At 39.3% G+C, this 22,096-nt stretch overlaps 1 protein-coding gene across 15 annotated transcripts in view; it reads left to right on the plus strand.

Annotated features, from left to right (window-relative positions):
• MAST4 (microtubule associated serine/threonine kinase family member 4) overlaps positions 1–22,096 on the plus strand; it is a 514,312-nt gene that overhangs the window by 374,857 nt on the left and 117,359 nt on the right. Inside the window, exon 1 of one of the 15 annotated variants that reach the window (XM_074359192.1) lies at positions 2,621–2,765. The exons of the other annotated variants lie outside the window; for them this stretch is intronic. Within the exon in view, the coding sequence (XP_074215293.1) occupies positions 2,728–2,765 (38 nt within the window). The 5' untranslated portion in view covers positions 2,621–2,727. Of the gene's footprint in view, positions 1–2,620; positions 2,766–22,096 lie in introns of those variants that run through there. 15 annotated transcript variants of the gene reach the window in all.

The following is a 22,096-nucleotide window of genomic DNA, read 5'->3' on the forward strand; positions in this document are numbered from 1 at the left end:
ATTAGGAAAGTTACCCTGTGAACTTGGCTATAAATTCTGAAAATATTGACCTTAAATCTTATTAACAGAGTGAGAAAACCAATGGGAGTTGTAGCTACACTAATGGCTATTGGATATGCTTGTTAGAGAAGGTAATTATAGCAATATCAAACTGAAACGTCGTGTTGTTTTGTTTTAAAGAAGAAAGAGGAAAAAGGCCCAAGCAGAGAATTTAGGCTTTGATCAGCATTTGAAGGTAAAGGAGATTGGTAAGAAGAGTAGACAGCCGGTCATGTTTATCTTAACGTAAGCTCCCCCACTGCTTGCTTTGTTACAGAACCCTGGGTCTTTCTACATTCTGCTGACTTTGAAATTTACATTTATCAGTGATTCTGATTTTGTTAGAGTTAGGGGTTTCTTGGGAAACTAATTGCAGGCAAAATCTACCCCCCCAACACACACATATACGCATATATATGGGCAAAATCCAGATTTTGACATGAGGTAGGCCAACCACTATTTGTGTTCTGAAGCTCTCCAATAAGCTTTTAGCTCTTCCCAGGGGAGGAGCAGCTCCATGTCTCTGGGCATCTTCTAACCTGATGTGGACGTTCACGTTGCAGGTGTCTTTTGGAGGTTGTGCCTTAGGTTCTGAGTGAATCACCTGGGTGCAGGGAATGAGGAACTTGTGAAACTTGAGGAGATCCCAGAGGGTCATAGAATCAGAAAGGGAAGAAAATCAATGGAGCTACCAGGTCGTTTTGCCCTTTGAGTGTTTGCTGAAGCTGTCTTTGCTCTGCTTTATTCTAATTTTAAACATTACAGTGCATGTTGATGTCTAAGGACCCTGACTCTGACCTTATGACATTTGTCTTGAGAGTCACTATTATATTATCTAGCCACTGCTAGATTTCTTAGCTACTGAATCTGAAGAAAACCACTGAACCTGTGACTTGCATAAAAATCATCTATGTCCCTTTAATATTCCTATCTCTTGAAGTGCTGTACAATGGATACCTTTTAATTAGAAATTGTAATTATTAAATGTTTTACATTTACAAGTACATGGAGGGGTTAAGGGGGAAAAGGATGTTTGCCATGGGAAAAACTGCTAGCTGAATTAAGCACTCTAGGAAATACGGTAAATGAAACCTTTGTTACTGTAAAACAATAGACATTAAGTGACTATTATGTAATGTTATTTCTTAAGTCTGATCTGGAATGGCTTGTTGATCTTGGAACTTGAGATATAATTCCTGTACAAATATTACTTTCACTTGGCTAATCTCAAGACTTTTGATACAAAATTGAAGACTTTTCCCAGAAGATTACCTAGGTGAGACACGGGGCATTGGAGATAGTGAAGCCATGTTGGATAGGTTGGTTTTCCGTGTGAGGATTAATTTTACTCACTTGATGGTCTCCATTCTAGACTTAGCTAGGTAAACACAGATTATTTGCTAATCCAAAAAAATAGTTCATTATAAAATTAGCCTATGCTTGCTTAGCTGCTCCAGAGGAAGGACAGGTGGCAGAATGGCTGGTAGGCATAGTCACCTGACATGGCAGGTCAAATAGATGATTATGAATTTGCATTTTCCATAAGCAGTTGGTCCCTAAGCAAAGGAATTTCTTCTCTTTGATCTCAAATGGCCATGGTGGGACAGGTAGAGTATGGGGTAGTTCAGGGGTGCTTAGGTCATAGTTTTAGTTAAAGAATCTGCAAAATGAGCTAATATGTTTATAAATTATAATTTCTTGCATATTTTCAGATTTGATACCTGGAGTTAAATGTTTGGACCATAGAATTAACAAGGGGTAAAAGTTGCCTTATTTTCACTATGTGATCTGTAAACTTTTTAATGTAGCTTTCTTTCTCAAGAGATGCCTTTTCTTCTGTCAATTTCAAGTAAGTCAGCCTTGGAAATCTAGGATTTTTAAGGTGAAAAATCAATAGTGATTTTTATAAGCCTCCTTACCATAGGAATCCAGGCTCAAGATCAGAGCTCTCCTCCCTTCAATGCAGTTCTCGGAGCTTAGTGGTTTTGATGTCATTTTTACCAGCATCTCTATTGCCAAGATGCCCTCTTGGTAGGTAGACTTCAGTTTTCTTTGAAACTGTGATTGATTACTTATTATTTAATGGCTTCTTAAAAAAACAAAAGCTCTTTAAACAAGAGAAGGTATGGTTTATTTTACCTTTTGAGACTTAACCTTGAAATTATTCTACCTTCTCACATCAGACCTAGGGTGATTTTGGGATCAAAAGGTACAGGTCCTTGAGCTGGTTGGATATTAACATGATACAAATTTTTGATGCCGTTCCTAGGAAATAAAAGCATTCCATTTAATGGGTCCCAAGTTTGAAACCTGTAAAGTAAAGGGTTCTGACCCTTGGCACTGATAGACATATTCAGAAATGTTGTATTCAAGCCAGAGTAAATATATATGCCCTTTACGCTCTCTTTCAGTTAGCAGAAGTCACCTCGAACACTTATTTTGGCATTAAGGAAGCTCGTCATGACCTATTGTTCCAGAAAGATTATAGTTCTCATTTGAAGCCAGTTTTCTAGTTCCCATGTAACTGAAATGCCCAGCCCGGAGCTGAGGAAACAAGCTTCGCTTTTCAAACCTTCCATTCTTTTAGGTGTGTCCCACAGGCAGTGGCTTGTCGCTGCTCCTGCAGCCGCTTAACAGGTTTGATTTCAAATCTATTTAATAAGAAACTAACATGTTTGGAGGGGATTCATGGCTCAACATTTATGGATTTTATTGGGAAGTTCCAGGTGTGTATATATCTTAAACTCTATGCTAAGGCCTGTTAGGCTGAAATGATTTTGGTTTGTTTTGCTTTGCTTTGTTTTTGCCTTCTAGTTGTGGACTGAATTTCTTAAGATGTCTTGGGGGTTGAATTGGGAGGGGGTAGCCTCCAATCCTAAAGGCCATGCAGCTCCTCTTTCAATTCCATGGCTTTGGCTGCCTTAAAAGCACTGAAGAGAAGTCAGATGTTTATAAGCTGGGCCAAAAGACAGAGAGACCAGAAGCCAAGATCTGGCGGATTGACCTCTGAAACATGGGAAGTTGGTTACATTTAAAAATAGTTGGAGGGGGTTATTTATGCGTTCAGTATCTCAGTGTGATCCTATTCCTGCGTTGTGGTTCCTGGATGAGCCTGAATCACCTTCTGAAACCTGATAACCTAGTAACCTAATTTGACTCTGTTTGACTTCTGTGGACAAGGTCTGGGGATGTATCGTATTGCCTTGTTGATTCATTTATGTACCAAATATTTGTTGAGTACCTTTTATGTGACCAGGGCTATGATTATCACCTGGGAAACAAAGATATGTCCTTTTGTTCAGGTAGCTCAATTTGCTGGGGTTAGAAAGTGACGTAGACAGATAATTACAGTAATGTGTAATAACCAGAAGGAGATCTATCAGCATCAGCAAAGGAGCGGGGAGAGAAGAATATCTGTTAAGGCAGTTTGGTGTATGTTGTCTCATTTAATCCTGTCTATAATACCTATTATGCAGATGAGAAAGTTGAGGCTTAGAGCAATTAAGTGTCCCCAAGTTGCCAGTAGCAAGTGGTAAATCAGATAAAAGCTTAAGTATCCTATCCTGTCTCCAAAGGAAATACTGCTCCAACAATATTCTAATTGTGGAAAATAATATTTGTAGAGTAAGATTTTAGTAACTTAATTTTTATCATATAGCAACCTCTTGGCAATTCAAAGATATGTGTGAAAGACAGAGCCTTAATAATTTTGATCTTAACTATAGAAATGCTACCTGCTGTCTGAGGGAAGAGAATAAAAAAAAAATAGAGGTAGGCTTTACTTTGTTTTAAAATGCCGCCTGCTGATTCTCTTTCCCATTAGTGGAAATTGTATGTGTGTTCTCCTGTAATTTCCCTCTCGTAAAGGATCACAATTTGTAATGGTGTTTGAGTGGGCTTGCGCTTTTGGAATTGAGGTTTTGCTTATGGTATAGCTCTGAACAGCTGCTGTCTTACAGGCCTTTTGAATGAGTAATATTCCACTGCACCCATGCTTATTTTGCTGAGATTTCTCTCTGGGCATTATAAAATCCTGGACATTCAGGTGAGTTTATATATAATGGAGTCATCTCAGAATCCTTGCTGATCATGTAATAGAGCATTCAGTGCATTTCACAGAAGGGACGAAAGTTCTTGCATCTCCTACCTTGTGGCACTACAGTGGGAATGCCAGGAAAGATCTGTTGGGATCTTGGAGATGAATGGCTTACAGTCTTCTTCACTTTTTACAATTAACAGTAATTTCTCTTGATTATGCTAGTGATAAGTACAACTATGCTCATGCTAACTGAGTTTTTAAGGAGATGAGTCGATACTTAAATACATATTTTCCTCTGTGAAGAAAATCATTGTGTTTGGAGGACTAAGATGTAACTGCTTCGTTATGCTTAAAATAGTTGTGTAAAAATGAAGTACAACATGCAAAAGGCTCAAATATTACATCCAGAATTCTCTAAACCACGGAAACCCTTCACTGACCATCTCTTAGCCCTCAGTGGCGCAATGTGTGAGCTGCTTTTGAGGAATGACTGTCCCTTCCTGAAGACAGAGTGGAAGACGTCTTCCTTTTGGGTACTCCAATTAGATGTTAAAGAAGGTGTTTTTCATGGCTAATAATCCAGGCCTAGGATTTCTTCAGATTCCTACTGACACAGAACTTACCACTTCAGTTTACTCACTCTAAAAGAAGAAAGTCCAGGCAGCTACATGTGTTTTGTTCTGGTTTTTAAAAATACCGTTTATTGATATACAATCTACGTACAGTAAAACTGTCCTTTGTAGGTGTGCAGTTCTATGAATTTTGACAAATACAGGCAAGTAATGATCACCACAATTAAGGTATAGAGTAATTTCATCACCTTACAAAGTTTTAGGTGCTTCTTAATTGTTTGATAATGCCAATATAGGGTTAGAATAAGATGTTTTGTTTTGCATTCCCCTGCCCCCCAATTTAAAAAATTATAGCTCCATATTTTATTAAGTTTTGCCTAGTTGTTCCCCATTGTCCTTTTTCTATCCTGGTGTCCCAGTCTGGTTACCATATTACATTGTGTCATCCTTTTTAAAAATCATTTTGATGAGGAAGGTGATTAACACATTGTCTTATTACATGGTTGGTGATGTCAAGTAGGTACCAGGAAAATGCATCAGAATGAGATATTTGAAAGGAGCATAAACTACCTAAACTGTGTGATACATTATTAATGTGTAAATATCCCCTTTGATGCTATACAGGTGAAGAAATTTCAAGAAACCAAATAAACCGAATTCGCCTAGGGGGAAGTGGTTATAAATAACTTGGGATTGTTTATAGGGGAAGGAAGCAGGGCCATGGAATGGAAGATTTGGAAGGGATGTAGTTTCATGCACAAGATTGTGGTTGTTGGAGAAGAGATCCAGAAGGAATCTTGGAGTTTTTCAGTATAAGTGAAGGTAGAACAAAACGTGCATGTGATAGAAGATAAATTCAAGATGTTTTCTTTGCTTTGTAAAATAATGTTCTTGTCTTTCTACTGTTTTTAGTATATTTTAATTTCAGTGGACTGTATATAGCTTTCAAAATAAAGTTTAAACTTAACGCATCCTCAAGACAGAGGATGGCGAAAATATAAACAACCACAAAATCATCACCCCCACATTCTAGTTCTCAAACAGAACCACTGAAAAATGAGGGGTTATTCTTCCAAGTGTTTTTTTTTTTCTGGGTACATCCCACAAAACTCATATTTTATTGTACCTCCTGTTTGTTGAGATGTTTTTTCCCTAAAAGGGTTTCTTTTAAAACACTCAGCTTTACAATGGTAAGATTTCCAGAAATTTTGAAAAATCCCTGTAATGTACAGTAAGGAGTGGGGGCATTATCTGTCAGGCTGTAGGGAGTCATTCAGAACCGTGCCCTGAAAGCCACCGCCCTTGTGCATAGCCTCACCTGGTGCGGGAGCGTCCACGCCGGCCCACTGGTGTGCAGAGTCAGGGCGAGGCCATTGACATCGTGGTGTCACCTCGGATGGGCTCACATATTAGGTTCTGTTATTCACCACCTGTATTCAAATCTCTTTTGAAATGTTCCCTTTAAAAATACTCATACTAACTCAGAAAGATTCCAATTACCATCTCCCCACAGGATTAAATGTTAAACCTCCAGTTCTAAACTTTATCCCTTATGTATGTGAGCAGGCTTGCCAGATGGCAGGCCAATTAATATATTTTTGCAAGGTGTAGAAATGTTTTTTCTCCATAGGGGAACAATGAATCCATCTGCTCCACATCTTCCTTTTTCCTCTGTCCTTTGGGGAAAGTCATCATTTAATTTTCAGAAATAAATTGTGCAGCTCTCTAAGTGACACTTTCTGCTTTTTAAAGGAGGTCGTTTTAATAACTGAAACTTTTTCTCATTCTCAGGATGTAATGAACCCTATGTTACGGGTGAAAAAATCTGGACCTCTTGGTTTCATCCAGGGTACTGTTTTTAAGTTTGGCATTACAGAATTATATGTTTAAAAATTGATTTGTAGAAGCTTTAAATTGGGAGAGACTTGAGAAACATCCAGTTGAACCCCCTTATTGTAAGATGAAGAAATTAATGTTTAGATACCAAAGTTTCAAGCTGGTAGGCAAATTGGAACCTGGGTGGACTTGGAATCTGGTCTCCAGATTCCAATTTAGGACAACTGTGTTGAAAATAGAATCTTTGATTTCTCAAGGGGAGTGAGAACCTAGAACAAGGTTCAGCCAGAAGAAGCACTCATCTTTATTGCCTGTTCTCCCTTGAGTTTCAGGCACTGAGCTGTGTGCATCACCCCAGTCGTTTTTTTTATCCTCAAGTGACAGTTCGTATCAACAAGTAATTAACTCTTTAGTGTCTTTGTGTTGCCTCCAACTCTGTTAAAGTTCCTGAAGGACCAAGTACGACATCTTTTTTGTAAGCAGCTAAGATAGTCCACAGTCTGGGCATGAGTGAATTACTGAGTATATGAATATCAGTGGGGCTGTTTTACAAAATCCTCTCAGGACATGTTGGAATTCTAGGAGAGTGACCACCTTGTAGCTTTGCCATAATCTGACATGTTATAATATCAAATTTGGTTCCTTTTCTCTTGTTGGTTATGAAGTAGTTCAGTATGGAATTTTACAGAAGCTTCTCTTGGGAAATCTTTCACCTGTAACTCAGTTTACCAGGATTTTTACTGTCACAGTTGGGCATAAATAGTTTAATGTTAAGTGAGAGGAAGGATTTAGACTTGCCTTTTTTTTTTTCCCTTTCCCTTATGTTGGCTCCTTTTCCTCATCAGTTCATATAGTAGAACAGACCCTGTTCATATAGTAGAAAGAGTTGAGATTTGGGGGCAGGCTGACCTTGGTTGGAATCCTGGCTCTGCAGCAAGCTAGATTAAGTGATTTTAGCAGGTAACCTCACCTCTAATACTTGGTTTCCTCATCTTTAAGAAAGAAAAATAGCCATAAAGTCTTTCATGTGCCTTCAGTAAGATAAATTGTGAAGCAGTTAGGTCAGTAGACAAGCTTACAGTCTGCAGGCCAAATCCAGCCTATCACCTGTTTTTGTACATAAAGCTTTATTAGAACTCGGCCACACCAATTCAATTAGATATGATCTATGTCTGCTTGTACAACAATAGCATAATCCAGTACTTGTAACCAGAGACTCTGGCCTGCAAAGCCAGAAGCATATACTATCTGGCCCTTCACAGAAAATCTTGGCCAAACTGGGACCTAGGGCAATGCCTAGCAACTGTAGGCACTCAGTAAGTGCTAATTTTACCTTCTTGACGTGGACTATTTTCACTGTAGTCTTTCCCTGTAGGCATTCCCTGTAGGCATTCTGTAAAGAAAGGTGGTGCAGGTGTGGCCTTCTCCAGTGAGTCTTCTGAAGCCCCTCCCTGCTTCTGGAGCACAGCCAAAGCCTTGAGCTGTGACACAGGCCGGAACACACTGGGAAGGCGTCTCCACGGCTCCCACGCCCTGATGTAGCTGTAGCATGTCTTGACTTGAATTGGGTGTCGTGCACGTTAGAGACATAGAATTTTCTCTGATCCAACTGTAAATAAAGGCATTGCTGTTTAGGTTGCGACATGTGCCAATTTAGTTTAGCTTCTCACAACGAATTAGTGGGTGTGTCCAGTGAACACTTCTTCAGAAGCTTTCCACCCAGCCCCTAATACTGTGGAATTTTTTTCATTTCTCAGTACACTAAAAAATCATTCTACATTATACAAACCATCTTCAGCAAAGCACCTTTTGAAATCTTACCGCAAGACTTTCCTGAAGCAACTCTGGGCCATTGGAAAGAGAAAGTTCTCAAGGGAGTGAGAAAAAAATTTTCATTTGTTTATTTTGTTTTGTGTTTTAAGCAAAATGAACTTGGAGTTCCTCTGCAGTTTGATGAGGGACATTCTGGTGTCCAGTAGAAAACTACGAGCAGGACTGTCCTGGCGATGTACCTGGTGAGGGCGTGGTGGTGGCTGGCTGCCCTCCAGCTCCTACGCACGGTGAAGAGAAAGGTGAAGGACCTCACAGAGCCCTTAAGGACAATTATGCTTGCTTGTTATTTTCCACTTTGAAAAATGTATTGAGGAAGGCTTTTTCAGAATAGAGAGATTTTTAAATCAATTTAACATTACCGTGTATCTTTAAAAATAACACCGTGAAGAAATTATAAAAGCATTACCTAAAATGTTGTAAAGTTCTCCTTGACTCTCTTTGCCTTTCGATTCCAGCACATTTTTGTGTTTTTAGTGCTTCTTTGCAGCCCTGTTAGCATTTATCCCAATGTGTTGTAATTCTGTGTATACTTATCTGAATTCCCAGCTGATTGTGAATGCCTCAAAGCAGAGACTTTGTGCCAGCATGGTGCCTGGCACATAATAGACACTTAATAAAGGTTTATTGAATGAAAGCACTCCACAGTGAGCATATTTATGCATATAGCTTTTTCTGTCTTCTGGAACTATTTCCTTAGGATAAATTCCCAGAATAGAGATTTTCAGGTCGAAGTGACGTGAACATGTTTATGAATTTTGATACCTAGTGCCAAGTAGCTTTTATGTCTGCTTGAGGTGCCTTCCAAGTTTGTGACTCGCATATCACATGGTACATTATTGCTAGATTGGCAGTCTGGTGTTCCATATTTTCTCTAGCAAATAAATGACAGGAGGGTACATCATTGCCAGATTCAAGTCTGGAATGCACATTGCATATGCTTTAGGGTGAAAAGCTTCTAAAAGAATAAAAATCCCTCTTGTGGAACTTGGGAAGTAGAGAGAGGCAGGCAGGGACAGATATAGGGTAGAAATTACTGTTACACGAGCAAATAACTCCTGGGCGTTTTGTTACTGCTCTGAACTTTGTACTGTCATCAGTATTTCAAGAAAGCAATTAGATATGTTTTTATTTGCTTTTCCCCCTCGACACATTTAATGTTCAAATGTGAAACATCATTAAATGCAAATTGCTGTTAATGCACATTCCAAGGTCTGCTTTTATCAAGGTTTGAAACTGTTTGTCTAATGTATTATGCATTTCCATCTTCAGTTGATCTGATTTGTGTGTGTGAAATAAGATTGAGCCTCCATGCCATGACCTTCGGCAGCTCCAGCCTTTTTGGAGTTTGATATTTCCCCCTCCCTCATCTCATATTGGGCAGGCTCATAAATTACCCATGATGAATAGCCATATCTACCTTTTGGTACAAGTATGCTATTGTTGAACACCTGGAGTCACCGAAATGCCACCTTACAGATGGCATACAAAGCATGTGAGGGCTAAGCTGGTAGAGCAGGGGCGGTGTTCAATGAAAATAGTCTGTGTGGAGATGAGGGATTCTCAAGGATATGAAGATACTCTAAAGAATTTTGGGGTGTTGTTTGTTCTATATTCCATCGTGTATATATTCTCTTCCAGCTCAGCTTCAATCCATACTCAAAGCCATGGCTTCCGTCTCTGGGAAGAGAGTGAGATACAGGAGTTAGAAAACCTTCCTATATGCTGGATTTGGCTTTCAGAGAACATCCTTCATCTTTCCCAGCAAACCAGAGTCTCTTGGTCTTGATCTAGTTAGACGTTTTTAGGAGACTCTTTGAGAAGCCAACGATTATGTGGTAGCACATGACCACAGGTGGGTTACTCGAAGCTGCAGCTTTAAAGGACTCTGCGAGCAATGAAGTCAGGGGTCTTGCTTCTAGTCACATATCTGCTGCTAACGAGTCATGTGACATTGGCAGGATTTCCCAGGCCTCCACTGCTTTCCTGTTTTTAAAAGCCTGGATTCCATTGTCAGTAAGGTAAAGCCTGTGGACCACTTTTCAGAATGGTTTTAAATGCATAAAATAAAATTCTAAAAATACATAGGATTAGAAAGGAAACCAGTTACATTGAAATAGTCATTAAAAAATGAAAAGTTGGTGATACATGTGATTCTTTACTAACGTGCCACATACCAAGATCTTGAGGTGGCTCTAGTAACTACCATAATTTTGAAGTGATACTATGTATAAATGATTTTTTAATACATCTGCAGCAACTATAACATGATATGAAAACATACATGATTTCTATTAGTGACAAAATCAGAAGGACTGCTACCACTGTGAATGCTCCTGAAGGAAATGATACATTTCAGTTTGCGGTCAGCGAAAAACCACAGAACAGTCCAAGTTTGTAGACCCATTAATTTCTCTTTATAGGCCCCTTAGAAGTCCATGGACTCTACAGAGGTCTGGAACAGCTGGCTCCAGAAGCTCCCTGCATCCCTGGCAGCTCAGACTCCATAGCAGTATAGAGAAAGGGTGACCCAGATGGCCTGTCGAGTGTGTTGGAACCCTGACTTTGGGGGCTGGCATAGTCAAGGGGATCTTACGTTAGAAAAGTAACCTTTGATACACCTGGGAAGTAAGCAGTGAGAAATTCCCTGGGTTTCATCTGTTGCTTTTACTTAGCAGTAAAAGACAGCTAGGAAAAGACATCTAGCTTCCTTTACTAGGAAGCGAAGGAAACAATAGTGAGAGAGTGCCAGAGACTGCTGTCACCCCAGTCATCTGCCTCTGGAGGGACCCCAGAACCAGGGCTTGTATCCTTTACTTACCTTAGAGGAGCCTGTGTCTCTCAGCATCTTGCCCTCAGAGCACTGCTGTTGCTTTGTCGTAACCACACATGTCTCCTTAGAATCAAGACCGTGAACACGGAGATCGTGTTCCGTGCCTGCCTGCTTAACTAGGGTGGAATTGTATTGCCAGGATGGAAAGTGAGATCTTTGAACTAGAAAGAAGTTAAGGAATAACAGTGATAAAGTAACTCTCATTTACTTATCTTAAGGTCGTTTTCTTTCTTAGAGTTTGTAAGTGTTTTAATGGTGAAGGTCTGAGTATGTTCTGCATAAGAGGAGTCGCAAGCAAAATTTCTCCTAATTCTATCAGAATATGGAAGACATTTCTTCTCATTACCTACCTACCCCTTCAACTTTGCATTTTGGAGAAAGAAATTTTTTTGTTTGGGGAGGGAACTATGAATGCTTTTAAATGACATGCCACTTGCCTAATTCAACATCATTTCCCAGTACTGATTTCAGATGGAGAGGGGGATTCTTTTGGCTTTGCAGTTGCCTTGTAAATGCCTCTACATTAATCTAGGTACAAACTCTTAGTCTAATAGACCTGGGAGTACAACAAAGTGTTGAGACTGGATTTGTCCATTTGCTTGTGAAAGGTGAGTCATGTGACCATAAGAATGCTTTGTAAACATAGACTCATTTTCAGGTTAAAAGATCCTCTACCAAATGAGATAGGAAGCTTGAAGCATAAGCGATTTTTCCTCCTGTAATTGCTATTGTGGATCAATATCTTTCATTGACTCTTCTAGGTTTTGCATGCAGTTTTCTATCATGGTCATTTATGCTAATCAGCATGAAACAGAATAATTGTAAATCATAGCCTCTTAGGCACATTTTTCTCTCCTGTGATCATTTAGACCACAGAATTATGTTCAAAAGAGACAGGAAAAAAAATCCATCATTTTTCAATGACTCAAGGAGCTGACACGGATGTGGATGGTAAGGACTCCTCCCCTCCTTACCATTGGACTTCACCTTATATAGTAATTCTGAACGCAAATGAAAATGAAACTCCCTGTGAAAAGAAGTTGGGCTTAAATTAGCCCGTTACCTTTATTTGTGATAATCTAAATATATCACATTAAATATGGAAGGTAGAATAACTCTAATATATCCTATTTTAATGTTTGTATGTAAGATTATCAAAAATTATCTTCATCAAGAAGGCATGTTTATGTAATTATTGTAAATTCTCAGAGTTATTGCCCAAAGATGTATAAGGATATTTATTATCTACATATTTAATGATACAACTTAGATAATTAGTGTAGAAGACAGCAGTTTTTTACTTTAATGTTGTACTAAGATAGATGGTTTGACTACTAGTCATGTTTATTTGTAGTACAGAACTCACTGAAATATATAGTTATTACAAAAACAAGATAAAATATATCTGTCTTGACCAGTAGCTCATACTTCTATGCTTTATTCTCATCAGAGTCCCAGCTGTGCCATGGAATGAAAGTCAATTCTAGCTGTGTCCATATCCCTGTACACCCCCACAAATGAATGCAGATGTGTGCATAACGGAGCCTGGCGGGGCTAGTGGGACCTCATGGTACAACTCCAAGAAGAAACCCTACTTAGTAATGGGGTCTTAGACATGGCGCTTGGATGCATAGTTGCCTCTACCTATGGACCTGCATGAAAGATGGTGGAACCTCTTTCTAGTTGTCTTTAGATCTTTCCAAATAAACACTTTAGCTAGCCGAATGGAAAGTGGAAGCTCTCCACTCCCTCAGAGTGATAAGCCTTTTCCCCATGAGAGTTTTCAGGCCAAAGAAGGTTTGTGGATTGTCAATGAATAGAGAGTTGGGTGAAGGAGTTGTTTGGCTCCCACTCTGTTTTAGCAATTCAGATAGGAAACATCCTTACTTCATGGAAGCCACCCTTCAGGATCGGATCTGTTGTCCCGGCTGCTTCTGAGTTTAAGATGTGCCGAAAGCGGGGGAGAGTTCATCTGGAAGATGAGGCTGGGACTGCGTAGCTGGGTGCAGTCTTTCTCCATCCTCTACATGTCTTAGTTCATGAATTCAATTAATGTTGGTTGAGCACCTCCTTTACGTCAAGCGTTGTGCCAGGGAGGCAATGGTAAAGGAGACAGATGGTTCTGATCCTCTTGAATACTTGCAGTTTTGTGGGGAACATGGTGGGAGTGGGTATGGGGTGAGGAAGACACAAAGGATTAACAAGAATTTACAACACTGTTTGTGATTATATGTCTGTGCTTATCCACTCTTAGCTGTGTTGTGGTGGGGGGAATACAAAGACTTTTGAGAGCATCCCAGGGGCATGTGACAGAAAGTGGGCTTTCAGAGAAGTTAACCCTTCTCTGGTTGGTGAAAGGAGTCAGTGAAAGATGGAAGGGAATATTTCAGACAAAGAGACAAGTACCTGTACAAAGAGATTTTGGAGTTCAATGAGAGTGATAAATAGAAGACTGGAATTTACTCCGCCAACAGGAGGGATGGCTGAAGAGTTTTACGTAGGGCGGTGATAGGATCACGTTTGTCCTTTGGAAGGATTTCTGGCAGTAGGGGATGATTTGGGATAGGACAAGGAAGAGGTCAGGATTCCAGTTAAAGCAAGCTTCAATAGGCTTCTAGGTCAGAGATGGTAATGATACCACAACCAGCTTGGTGACTGTGAGGGTGGATGAAGGGAGATGTTCAGGAGATGAAGTCCACAGGACCAGATGACCAACTGAGAGATTAGAGTGAGGAAGGACAAAGAGTTTGTGCCTTTATTTTTGCTTTAGGCTGTGGGTGATGATACCAAACCCTGGAACTGGAGACACAGGAAGCAGGGCAGGTTGGGTAGAGATGATAATTTCAGTTGGAGACTCACTGAATTGGAGCTTCTGTAGACATCCGTGTGGAGACGTGAAACTGACTGTTGGATACAACGGCCTGGAGCTAGGAGAGAGTTCCAGGTTGGGGATTAAGAGTTATCCACAGAAAGATTGATGACGAATGCTGAAGTTACTTACTGTCGAATATTTCTCTTCCAGGAATCTCAGGTATTGAGGGCTGTCTAGACCCAGGAACTGCATCTACACCTTTGGGCCCTCTGTTTTCCCATGTGAAATGGAGTTGGGGGTGGGGAGATGATTTGTACATGGTTTAAGCAGTGTTTTCCAGGCAGGACAAGCCACAGAACCATATACTTATCTTTTCCATAGACATGTGTGTTTTATTTAACTTTGGAGTAGTGTTTGGGATTTAAGTATTTCATCAAAGGAGAAACTATAGCTACTGACGTTTCATGGTAATTCTGAAATTTTCCTTATAGTTAAAGATTTGTTGGGGATCATCTATGTTGTCGCAAATAGCATGACTTATAAATATAAATATATGTGTATATATAAAAATATATGTGTGTGTGTATGTGTGTATATGCCACCTCTTCTTTATCATCTATTGGTGGGCACTTAGGTTGCTTTCATAAGTAATACTGCAGTGAACACAAAGGTGCATATATTTTTTTGAATTAGGATTTTTTTTCCTTCGTATAAATAAATACCCAGGAGTGGAATTGCTGGATCATATGATGGTTATATTTTTAATTTTTTGAGGAATCTCCCCACCGTTTTCCGTAGTGGCCACACCAATTTACAACAGTGCTCTAAAGTTCCCTTTTCTTCGCATCCTCACCAACAGTTGTTATTTGCTGTCTTTTTGATTAGCCGTGCTGACAGGTGTGAAGTGGTATTTCATTGTGGTTTTAATTTGCATTTCCCTGATGATTAGTGATGCTGAGCATCTTTTTATGTGCCTGTTGACCACCTGTATGTCTTCTTTGGAAAAATGTCTGTTCAGATCTTCTGGCCTTTTTTCAGTTGGGTTGTTTGTTTTTGATGTTGAGTTGTATCAGTTCTTTGTATGTTTTATACATAAACCCCTTACTGAATGTATCATTTGCAAGTATCTTCTCCCATTCATAGTGGCCTTTTCTTTGTATTGATAGTTTCCTATGCTAAGTGAAATAAGTCAGATAAAGACAAGGACTGTATGATTTCGCTTGTATGCTGAACCTAAAAAACAAAAGAAACGAACAAATATAACAAAACAGAAACAGAATTATAGATACAGAAAACAAACTGGTGGTTGCCAGGTGGGAGAGGGTTGGAGGGAGGAAAGAAGTAGGTGAGGAAGATTAAGAAGTACAAACTTCAGTTGCAAAACAAATGAATCACAGGTATGAAATGTACAATGTGGGGAACATAATCAATAACTATATGATATCCTTGTAGATGACATACCATAACTGGACTTACCGTGGTGATCAGTTTGAAATGTATAGAAATCAAATCACTGTATTGTGCAACAGGCACTAACAGTGTTATAGGTCAGTTATGCTCCAAACACAAACTCATAAAAAAGAGATGGGATTTGTGGTTACCAGAAGTATTGGGTGGGGGCGGGGCATAAATTGAATGAAGGCAGTCAAGACGTACAGACTTCCTGTTACAAGATAAATAAGTACTAAGGCTGTAATGCACAGCATGATAAATATAATTAATACTGCTGTATGTTATACATGAAAGTTGCTAAGAGTTTTCATCACAAGCAAAACTTTTTTTCTACGTCTTTAATTTTGTATCTGTATGAGATGATGCGTGTTCACTAAGCATATTGTGATAATCACTTCATCGTGTATGTAAGTCACATCATTAGGCCGAACATGTTAAACTTATGCAGTGGCGTTTGTCAATTATACATCAACTAAAACTGGAAGAAAAAAAGCATATTGGGGAAGCTCGCCATCCTGTATATTCAACCTCTAAAGAAATAAGAATGGAAAAAGACAATAGGAGTTGAGTAGAAAACTGAGGTTGCAAAATTCTGTGCCATAGTGTTTTTTGATGGTTGAGTTTTGCTTTGCTTTTTCATTTTGTTTTTCTTGACAAGAACATAAAGCATTTTCCATTTAAAAGTGCTCTGTTGGCAGCAGGATTTCTGTGTTCACATAGAGGGAAAAATCAAGTGGACAGAATGGTGGAAGTTTTAGAAGAAAAGCATGTGTCCTCGCATGGGGAAAGGGTGTGAGTAAGGAGACTAGAAATTTGTTTTTGTTGAGTTAAAATCTGATGTTGACCACATCATTGACATGGCTGTGTGTGGCCTTAAAGTTTGTGGTGTGTACAGGTCTGTACAAAGTTTCCCATTAATCTGAAAATAAGATGTATGTCATTAGTATATTTCTGAAATTTTCTGAATTACATACTACATTAAAAGTTTTTTAATGTAGACATGTTTAAAGTGATGTGTATTCCAATTTCATGATTCAGTGTGAAATATTAGTATATTTAACAGCAGTTAGAGAATTGTTAATCCAAATTCCAAATTAAGTATACATTTGACCTTAAACATGGCAGGGATTGAGGGGTAGGGGTGCTAACCCTCCGAGCAGTTGAAAATCCACCTGTAATTTGCAGTTAACTGCCTGTATCTAAGGTTTTACGTCTGTGGATTCAACCAACAAGATGGTGTGGTGCTGTGGTGTTTACTATTGAAAAAACAATCCACCTGTAAAGAGGACCTGCACAGTTCAAACCCATGCTATTCAAAGGTCAACTGTATACTTTTGTCTAAATATTTTATAGACATGATGGATAAATATCATTCATTTACATACTTACAGGTCTTCACTGAACAATTAATTTTCCAGGGCAATATTAAAGCTCTATAATTAATGTAGTGATTTTGTGATATGATACCTTTATTCCATATCTCTTTTGTTTTATAGTCTCAGAGGCAATATTTGATGGTGTAGGGGTTTTTTTTTCTTTCGAACTTTGAACTTCGGCTTGAACCAGGTTAGTACTGGGTGGAAGCCCTGAAATGACCATCTGATGGTGATCAGATAGCTGTTGTAAACTGACGTGTTCATCAGTTTGCTTCTTGATGAGGTAATCATAGCCCTGGGGACAGAAATAGATCGTCTGAGTGACATTTTACCTCAGAAAACATACCTTTTTGTTTCTGTAAATCGTCATTCCAGAGTATTCACGTCAGAGTCCCAGCGATGGTATCTGGAATAAGACCCATTTTGTACATAGTAAGGAGATGGTGGTTTTCAACTCCTCCATTCTATTTTGTAGTTTCAAGTGGCTTTAGTTGGAAATATTTAAGCCATATGATCTTTTTCTATTTGGAATACCTAGTATCTTGTAAGTGCTCTTTACCTCAGCCCTTTCCTGTCTTCAGTGTTTGTGTCACTCGTGTACAATGTCTCACTTTGTAGAGCCTTGGGTGTTGCAATAGCTTTATTTTAATTTCGTATCTTGGTTCAGTAGAGCACGGTGCCAAAGAGGCCAAGGTCACGGGTGTTGATCCCAGACCATCAGCTTTTACAGTGAAAATTACTTTCCTTATAGCTTCAACTGGTGCTTCAGGGCTTGCTGATAATATTTGACTACTTTTATACAAAGTATGCATGAGGCTACCTAACTCATTAAGTGCTAGAAAAAATAACACTGATGTCCATCGGGTGGAATCTTTCCAAGTAGGGGCAATATTTTTTCCTGTGTGAAGAAAAGCATTTACTTTCATCTGTGGGTGATCTCCCACTAGAGTAAAATATACACATTATCTCAACAGACTTGTTTCAGTGTACATTCCTGGTGGATGGAGACCATCAGTCTCCATGGTATGTACGTCCCATCCAGGTGTCCTCTGCAGGGACGGAGAAACTGTCGGCTCTCTGGCTGCTCCAGCAGAAAGCAATGGGCATGGCCGAGAATAGATGGCGGAGGAGGGTCATCTCTTGTCACTTCTTTAACCTGATTTATTGCTCTTGAATTTTTTAATAAGGGCATATTTTAAGTTCTGTCTGGGGACTGAGAGCTCTGATCATTCATGCAGTGAACTTTGAATAAGTTGGAGAGATTGGCTGGACCCTATTATCATAATGGATGGTGACTATTTGACATTTACAATGGTATGCTCCATTTGCACTAAAATAAATGAATTTGTATTTAAAAATAATTTACCAGTATGGTTTACTGTCAAACCCAAAAGAGAGGTTATTTGCATTCAAAGTTAAAAGCTGAAAAACTGCAATGCAGACTTAGTGAGGATTTGTTGAATATGTTAATTGGCGGAACCCCACTTAAACCTGACTGTATCCATCTGTTTGCTGGAGAAAGAACGGGAATCACCTCACTCTCCTGTGCCTACAGCCAAAGCTGTTAGGTGTTCTAAATACATGAGGATTTTTATTAAGTGCATTTCACTTGTCAGGCCTGTTGACCTTCCTGCCTACTGATGTGTTTCTAGGTTAGAATGGCGGTTTTCCCCGACGAGTCAGTTTTAACTCCCCGTCTTTCGTTAAGAGTACTGATTTGTCCAGCTCTGCCAGGTGGAGAATTAGCTCACTGGTAGCCTTTGCTGCCCACAATCCATGTGGAAATGAGTCAGTGGAAAATTCACTTACTCATCATGACCTACTTCTGTCACTTGCGTGGTAGGTGTGCTTATTTGTCAAAAGCTGTCTGTCCCCTTCCAGAAACTCCTGTTTCAGTGCAACTTTACGCTTTAGCCTGTAGGTTCCTTTATGATATTTACAGTTGCTTAAATCTGTCTATCAAATTATTCTGTGGTACATGCGGTCCATTTTAGATTCAGCCCTGGAGGCCAGGGGTCCAGCCTGACTTTGTGTAGGGCTCAGTATATCCTGACCCACCATCTCTGCTTTCCAATGAAGACTCTTGGCTTCTGAGGAGAAACTGTAAAATGGTAATTTTCACTAATTTAAGAAAGGAAGGTTTATCAGGTCAGGGTTTATTGTGATCAAACTCCTCACACCCTCATTTTCAGCAACACTTTTCTCATTTTTATTAGCTTAGTCTTAAAGGTTATCCATTCATTCAACAATGTTTAATCGAGTGTATCTTTCTGCCAGGTATTGGACTAGGGTCACAAAAAGAATAAGATGCCTACCTGCAAGGAGTTTACAATCCCTAGTAGAAGAGCACAAGGAGTTAATTTTAAAACCAGTTTTAAACACCATTTTAAATGTGGAGAAGTGTGGAACATTCCACACCAAGATCAAAATGAGGATTACTTTTTGCCTAACTTTGTTACTCTTGGTATTATCTTGTCCCTCTCAACCAGAGGGCATACTTGTTCCACACAGTCATATATGTTGGTATGTGAAATGGTTATTTACCATAGAACTTGATGTAAATGTGAAGGGATTTATTGAGAATAATGGAGTTCTAAACTCCAGAAAAAGAAAGTGATGTGCATTATATAATACATTTTATTAAGCACAGCTACTCACATATACCTATGCAGAGCAACTGCAAAGAATACATAGGAGCACAGACTTACTGCTGTTTATTTCATGTCCAGCATTGTACAGGCCTCAGAGCATTAGAAGTGATAGACCATATTTACAGGTTAAACAAGATAAATTTCAATTCAGCATTATTTAAGACAATCATTGTGTGTCTTAGAATATTATATAAATATTCTTCGCCCTGGTCTAACCATATTTACAGATGCTCAGATTAGGAATGAATAGTCCTACTTAAAGTGAATGCATAGAAGAGATAAACCAGAAATCAGTATTTGATGAGCAGAACGGTATTCTTTTTGAAGCCTATCTCATTCTTGGCAATTAGTTCTGTGAACAACTCACCCTTAAAAAAAAGAAACTCCTGCTGACTTGATAGCACTTTTTAAAAAGGGGCAGCTATTAACATTAAAATAACAAAGTAGAGTTTTGTTCTCTGCTGACGGTTGGAGTTGTGAGCATTGCTTAGAGTCTTAATTTTTTGTGCTTTTTTTCAAATTGTTACCGATACCTCTCCCTTTTGGGGAGAGTGCAGACAGAAAAATCCTAGGATCAGGCTGAGCTAGTTTGCCGTGCTATATTGCAACATAGACATGGTATTATATTCCAGAAAATGTTCTGTGCTTTTCCACCAAAACACAGAAGCTTCTGGTCAAAGTCATAAGCGAAGCAGTCAATTCTAAAGCAGCTGAGTGATAATAATGCCGCCTCAAAGGTGTGCGGTGCCCTAGGAATTCTGTCACATTAGGATGATCTTGATTTTACAATATGATGAACTGATTAACTTTGACTCTGCTGTGGGAAGACAGTCTGCCTGTGTTCATTTTTCCATTACAGTTGTCACCTTTCTCTTTGTTTTTGCAACCGTTTTCTGGGATAAGCAAAATAAGTTTGTTTCAAGGAAAGTACCAGTTTCTTGTCAAATACTATGACATTCTCATCTACATGCATTGGCCATCTGGAGTGGCATATAAACAGTGACGTCTAAGAACAGGTTTTTACGCTCTTTGGCCTTTCTTTGTAGCTGTAACCCTGTTTATTTATTTAGTTCTCAGTGAAAGAGGCTCTTTCATTGGCAGTTGACTCCTCACACCAAACCACATTTCCAACAAGAGATTAGAGCATTAAGCCCCAGTTGGCCAGTGACTTAAGTGTACAATGTCTTATCTGGCTTTGTGCCATCTCTTCATTTAGACCAACTTACCTAAAAGGCTTACATCTTTTGTTGTGGTGTCATCACAGGCCACACCTAGAGAATTGAGGGGTTTTCCTGAGAGTTTATTCAGATATTTTCTGCTAAGCTGCCTGTAGGTAAGGTACTGAACAAGCAGCATATCCTTTCTGGGCCCTGAAGTCCTAACATGATTGAAATGCTCTGTGTTACTCCAAAAGCGTGGCATTTCTCCAACCTTCGGAGGAGGCTCAGGAGAGAAATGGATGGGGTCCATGCCCAGTGATACTTGTTGGCATTTGGGTGAGGCTTAGGGATTACCTAACAATGATTGCAAAACTACAAGGTCCCTCCTTCCTCCCTCTGATGCTGGGTTCCCAATTTACATTTTCCCCCCTTTCAGTTCTGTGGCCCCAAGTAAGAAATACGTGACCTTCCTGAAATCTTGGGCTTTGTAATAACAGATGATTCGTTCCACGTGACTAATCCCAATACTGGGAACTTTATGCTTTCTTAACGTGTAACAGTATGATTCTAGTTAGCTTCGGCGTTGCAGCTTCAACTTTGCACGTTTTCTGCAAATTGAATGTGAGACACTTTATATTTCAATGCAATATGGTAATCACCACCTGAATATAAATTCAGTAATTAAAGCTCTGCAAGGAGTGAATATATTTAACAGTAAGTGCCGGGAAGAGATGGTGTCTGTAGAGTTCTCTATTATTTTAGAGTAGCTGGTTATGTCTACCACTATAAGAATATGTGTGTTCTCCGTGGATGTTCTAAAAAGATAGTCTCTACTTATGAGTGTATTCTTGTAACTCCAGGGGGCAAATATATAAACAAAAGTTTCCTCTGCAGGACTGCTAGTTTCCAGGGAACCACTGAGTTGACCACATTCACTTGCAAACCTCTGCAACTCCGGGGTTATATGTGGGGCTTTTATTGGCAGTTTAAGTCAAGGAGACTTGATTCCCTTTGGCTTTGCTATTTGTTGAGCTGACCAAGCCTGCCGAAGTCTAGCTGGGTCCTCCCCACATCATTAATAACTATTAGAATTGGGCCTGGCCCAGCCTTGATTAACACCACTGTGACTACACAGCCAGCAGCCACTGGATTGTAATTAAAGGGGTGCAGACAATTTCTTTCATTAGCAACCTGTGCGGTCAACATTCCGGGCTTTGTTTCTGTTCTCATGTTTTAAATCAGGTTCTGAGGAAGGCTGAGCTTTTGCTAAAACAGTAAAACTACATTTATTAATGATTTTCTGAGAGAGACAGCTTGCTGGTATTTTGGGTTACTGTGAATTAAGACTGGGTGGTACTTCCCAGCTGAGGCAAGGTGTATTGTTTTACTACTGTAGCTGTTTTTTTTTTTTTGAATCACTTTATTGAGGTAGGGTTGACACATAAGAAGTTGTTCATATTTAATGCATACAACTTGACGAGTTTGGAGAGAAGTGT

Source organism: Camelus bactrianus, chromosome 3 (genome assembly GCF_048773025.1).
Source record: "Camelus bactrianus isolate YW-2024 breed Bactrian camel chromosome 3, ASM4877302v1, whole genome shotgun sequence".
NCBI lineage: Eukaryota > Metazoa > Chordata > Mammalia > Artiodactyla > Camelidae > Camelus > Camelus bactrianus.